We start from the raw sequence: 5,795 nt of genomic DNA, 5'->3' as shown, positions 1-5,795 counted from the left end.
GCCCCCCTGACTGCTAGGACCCAGCAGCTACACCTTCGCACGCAAGGAAGTGCGTCCGGGCAAAAAAAAACGATTCACCCCCCTGACTGCTGGGACCCACCAGCTACACCTTCGCACGCAAGGAAGTGCGTCTAGGCAAAATAAAACGATTCGCCCCCCAGACTGCTGGGACCCACCAGCTACATCTTCGCAGGCAAGGAAGTGCCTGACAGTCGGGACCCACCTGGTCGAAGCGTACGTAGCGTTGTCATCCTGGTCGCGAACGTGTACGTACATACTGGTCGATGTAGAGGCGCGCACGTGTCGTAGTAGAGGCGCGCACGTGTCGTAGTAGAGGCGCGCACGTAGCATGTACACGTACGTACAACGGCCAGGGTGCAGGAAAGAAAATACAGTCACGTATGTGTACATACAGGCGGGGTCTTGAATGCCTAGTCGCGCATACCGCAAAGCGAAGGAAACGGACCTCCTACGGTCGAAACGGGGGTCCTGTTGATCGAGAGGGGTGTGGCGTACCGCAAAACGGAGGAAACGGACCTCCTACGGTCGAAACGGGGGTCCTGTTGATCGGGAGGGGTGTGGCGTACCGCAAAACGGAGGAAACGGACCTCCTACGGTCGAAACGGGGGTCCTGTTGATCGGGAGGGGTGTGGCATACCGCAAAACGGACGAAACGGACTTGTGTTGGAGCGCTACGGTCGAAACGGGGGGAGGGGTGTGGCGTACCGCAAAACGCGACTCCACGGGATACTGTTCATCTCCATCGTTGACCTCCTCCAGCCTCCACGGGCTACCATCGACCTCCTCCAGCCTCCACGGGCTCCTGTTCATCCAGCCTCCACCGCGCGCTACTCCACCGGCTACTGTTTAACCACCCCTCCACGGGCACCCCTCCACCGTCTACTGTTCATCCAGCCCTCCACACGACGGGGTCCTGTTCAACCACCCCTCCACGACCACCCCTCCACCATCTACTGTTCATCCAGCCCTCCACTCCACTGGTTCCTGTTCATCCAGAGGCAACGCCGCCGCTCACTGTTCATCCAAACCCCCCGCAACGCTCACTGTTCATCCAATCGATCGGCTTCAGTTAGCAGCAGTAGCGAAGGAATCGCTCCATCGGGTTCAGTTAACAGTCATCGATCGATTGCTCGGGTACAGTAACGCGTAGCCTGTAGTGCAATCGCTCGGGTTCAGTTAGAGCCCAACGCCTCTCTCGGCTTCAGTTAGAGCCAATGCCTCGCACACACGCGCGTACGTACGAGAGAAATGCGCATCGCTCCGCCCCTGACCTCCCACCGTAATCGGCAACTCCCCGAAATTTTCCTTCCCCTCGCTTCTATCACGGTTTTTTCTGTCATGGACGGCCCAAAGAATGTCATGCAGCTGCGTCTCCGGCCCGCCCAGGACGAAAAGCCCATTTTCTGTCATGATTTTTTGTCATAGAAGTAGGAGCCCACCACATCTATGATGATACCGGGTTCTGTCACAATTATCGTCATAGAAGTGTCATATGTATGACAGAAAAAATTCATTCGGCCCAAAATGTCACGGATGTGCCTTTTTTTTGTAGTGTCTCCTGAGGCGGTGGTCCGAGAGAGACGTGGGTGGCGCTGGAGGACGGTGCAAAGGTGGAAGATGATGTGGTGGTGAGTGCGCCCATGGTGCTGTGCAACATGGCAGCGGCGGTGGTGGACATGATCTCGGCTGAGGGGAAGGGGGTAGCTAGATGCGATCTTCAATCTATGAGAAAGAGGCTATGATACCATGTAAATTTAGGTCGGAACCGTTGAACCCTTTGCTCGGTTGCATTGGTATATATTGGACATATGTCATGGCTTACAAGAAGAGGAGATCGATCATAGATCAATCGTTTACACACACACACACACACACACACACAGAGAGAGAGAGAGAGAGAGAGAGAGAGAGAGGGGTTGGAGGAGGAGTTTGAACATAAGAAGGGATAGAGGGATTATACAACACTTAAACAGATTCCTATCCTTAAACAATATATTCTAACACGTTCTTCAGTTGGGCCGTGTGTGTTCTGAAATGAGTGTGTGTATGTGCATATGTGTTGTAATCGATGTTACTTTAACGAAGTTTAAGGTGTATCATGTGAGCGCTTAAAAATTCATTGGGTAAAACTCAGCAAGTTTGTGTACTCCACCTTTTGTGCATAAAAATCAGTAAATGAGAGCTTTAATCTCTACCTAATAATAAAGCACGTAGGGTTTCTGCCCGTCCGTTGCGCCAATTTGCAAAAAGCCCCTGCGTTTTCATGAAATTAACCCGCGGTCCAGATTTAAGTCACACCGAATCGTTATTTTACAGTTTTGTCGAACCCCCCCCTGACTTTTTAGGTATTCCATTCGCGGATCATATTTAATTCAAACAAATGCTTTTCTAAACCATCCATATCTTTTAAACCGTAACTCCGATTTAAACATGTTATATATGAATTTTGATTAGAAAAATATGTAGAATATGAATATAAGATTATTTTAACATGTTAAGTATTTATAAATATTATTTTGAAATATATTTAATTCAAACAAATGGTTTTCTAAATTATACATATCTTTTAAACCATAACTCCTATTTTAATATGTTATATGTTAAATTTGATTAGAAAATTGTGTGAAATCTGTATATGATGTTAATTTTACCTATTAAATATTTTTTAAATATTTTTTGGAAGGAAACTTATAACTATAGCGCACGATCCATTTTTCTTTCATACAGGCGGCGATCCGGATTGCAAATAAACACCCACTATAATCATATAGGGAAAAGAATACATTGAGAACTACACATGCATACCTCTGAATATGTCCCAGGGGAAAACAACAGATTTCTCATCGCGAGTGTGAGAGAAAGCGAGAAAGAGGGAGAGCGAGGACAGAGGGAGAGAGAGACGTATTAGGATTAACCACATTCTAACATGTTTTGGTTTGTGTGAACACTAAGGCCACCGCTGGCGAGGGTGGAAAGAAGGATAAGCGGCAACACAAATATGATGCGTCGCTAAAATAAAGAAGATGGACCTATTGTGGTCTTAAGTGATGGTTGTTCAGTTAAGAGTGTGTGTTGTGTTTTTTCTCCCGTTGTAACACACGGACTCTTTTGCTAGTTCCACCAAAGTGTATAAGTTACATAGGTAGCTGAGGGGGGGAAACGTGGTCGGATACAAATCCAAATGCTAGGTCTGACGCGTAAAGAATTTAATTAAGGTGTAAAACTATATGTTTATTCATGTTTCTGTAGTAGTACGGTGGACGCGCAAGTTGGCAAGTGCCTCATGTGAACACATGCGACCAAGTGTCTCTCCTCCATGTGCTACCGGCAGCCACCAGCCTTCGGGTCCGCGATCCACCTCCATGCTGCACAAATATACTGAATTTTCTGTACTATATGGAGCAAACCTAATTGTACTACTTGCACGCGCTTTCGTTCCCAGTACTATATTTGTGGAAACTGCTATACACTTAACGTCGAATTGTGATCAACACATGATACGCGTGTGTGTTGTACAATCAACACATGATGCGCGTGAAGGCACGATCGATGCTTGTTCTATAGAGTATAGAGCTTAATCTGATCCAGCCGCTGTGTGTTTTCTTGTGATAGGAACTGCAGTGCCACAACATTACATTAGGCAGAGAGCAGACTTACATTGACCCAAATTTAAAAAGAAACAGATATGGCAAGTGGGATGTGGCTACCAACCACTGCACACGCCATCCAGGCCCTATATATACCGGCCACAAAGCGGTTCTCAGCAGTACACACCTCGGTTTGGAACTTGGAAGTCGAGACACATACACACACACATATTAGATACATATCCATACTTCTGTTGCTCATTGCATCTCCTAGTTCAGCAAATTGCCAAACTGAGACATGGGAATTGATCGTGTCAACACGGCAGCCACTGGCCGCGGACGCACCGTCTGTGTGACCGGCGCCGGCGGTTTCATCGCGTCCTGGCTAGTGAAGCTCCTCCTGGAGAAGGGCTACGCCGTCCACGGCACCGTCCGGAACCCTGGTAAGCGCAGGGCACCGTTCTAACATTTGCTAACTCCATTGTATCGGGTGACTGTAATACGATCATTTGTACCCCCTCCAATCCATATTAATAGATGTTGCTTTAGTATATGAGTATATGAATGTGTGATGTATATTTAACTTCCTGTAATTTCAGATGACGTGGCAAGGAATGCGCACCTGAGGGCCTTGGAAGGGGCGACGGAGCGACTGACCCTCTTCCAGGTGGACCTGCTTGACAAGGAGAGCCTCGTCGCTGCTTTCCAAGGATGCGAAGGCATATTCCACACCGCATGCCCCGTCACCGATGACCCGGTACTTACTTAGTTCTTCAGCCTTACCCACATTGGAGTACTAGCTGCTGACATCAAATGTACGGTGTCTGAAAGGTTTATTCATGAGTTGATGCAGGAAAAAATGATCGAGCCGGCAGTGAACGGAACGAGAAACGTGATCAACGCCGCGGCAGAGGTGGGCGGCATCCGGCGTGTGGTAATGACGTCGTCGATCGGCTCCGTGTACATGGATCCTCGTCGTAGCATCGATGGGGAGGCCGACGAGACATGTTGGAGCGACCTCGAGTTCTGCAAGAACACAAAGGTTGGCTTGATTAACTCCGGCTCGTATTACATGCACTACATACAAAAGATGATGTGCATCTGACAAGTGGACGTATGCAGAATTGGTACTGCTATGCGAAGACGGTGGCGGAGCAGGCCGCATGGGAGCTCGCCAAGGAGAGGAAGCTTGACCTTGTGGTGATCAACCCGTCTCTAGTGTTGGGCCCTCTGCTACAGATGGCGGTGAACGCCAGTACGTGGCATATTGCCAAGTATCTGGACGGCTCGGTGCAGACGTATGCCAACGCGGCACAGGCATACGTGCACGTCCAGGACGTCGCGGACGCGCACGCGCGTGCGTACGAGACGCCCGATGCGCATGGCCGGTACCTCTGCGCGGGGCGCACGCTGCACCGTGCCGAGGTGTGTCGCATCCTTGCCAAGTTCTTCCCGGAGTACCCCGTGCCCATGAGGTGCAAGGAAGGGGCGGGCGAGATGAAGAAGGGTTGTCGGTTCAGCGGTCGGAGGATCATGGATCTCGGCGTCGGCATCACGCCGGCGAGCCAGTGTCTCTACGACACGGTCACCAGCCTTCAGGACAAGGGCATCTTACCACGTCGCGACGCTGATATGTCCTGACAACTCCATGGTCACCTTGGTCAAGTTAGCAGCATGCATGCCCGCTTGATGATTACAAAGTCATGGCATTTAATTCTTTATTTACTTCTTAGTTGTTCAAATATAAGGCCCTGTCCAGAGCACCTCCACCCCACAACTCCACTCCCCAAGTTGATGGAGTTACAGTTGAAAACTGAGGAGCAGCTATTTCCTGGCTCCACAGCTCCCAGAATTTCGTGGAGCTGGTGGATTTCCGAACAGGCTCTAAGTGTCCATTGTAAAAGAATATGTTATGATATGATGTTTATCTATTGTTGTTGTCTGGGCCATGATTCTACATACTACCGCCCTAAATTAACAGTGTCAAAAAATATGTTATATTAACTTACAGAGGTAGTGTAATATTGTGATCCTTTATCGGAAAAGTATAATATTGTGTTATATGCACCAGATCCGTTAGTAGCCACGGCAAAACGGCATCTTTTCACACATATGTGCCCATTATGTCATATTATGCTTAGAGCAACTCTAACATAGTCGTCGTATGCTTCGGAACTTCATAATAAA

At 48.7% G+C, this 5,795-nt stretch overlaps 1 protein-coding gene across 1 annotated transcript; it reads left to right on the top strand.

The window, feature by feature from the left end:
- Positions 1–3,813: 3,813 nt before the first annotated feature.
- On the top strand, positions 3,814–5,587 carry LOC119305229 (cinnamoyl-CoA reductase 1-like). The gene is made up of 4 exons (XM_037581807.1): positions 3,814–4,051; positions 4,208–4,365; positions 4,462–4,650; positions 4,731–5,587. Exons 1-4 carry the CDS (start codon positions 3,907–3,909, stop codon positions 5,247–5,249), a joined length of 1,011 nt encoding a protein of 336 aa, XP_037437704.1. The 5' UTR covers positions 3,814–3,906; the 3' UTR covers positions 5,250–5,587.
- Positions 5,588–5,795: the final 208 nt, after the last annotated feature.

This window comes from Triticum dicoccoides, chromosome 5B (genome assembly GCF_002162155.2).
Source record: "Triticum dicoccoides isolate Atlit2015 ecotype Zavitan chromosome 5B, WEW_v2.0, whole genome shotgun sequence".
NCBI lineage: Eukaryota > Viridiplantae > Streptophyta > Magnoliopsida > Poales > Poaceae > Triticum > Triticum dicoccoides.
This window is presented reverse-complemented; position numbering and strand designations above follow the sequence as displayed.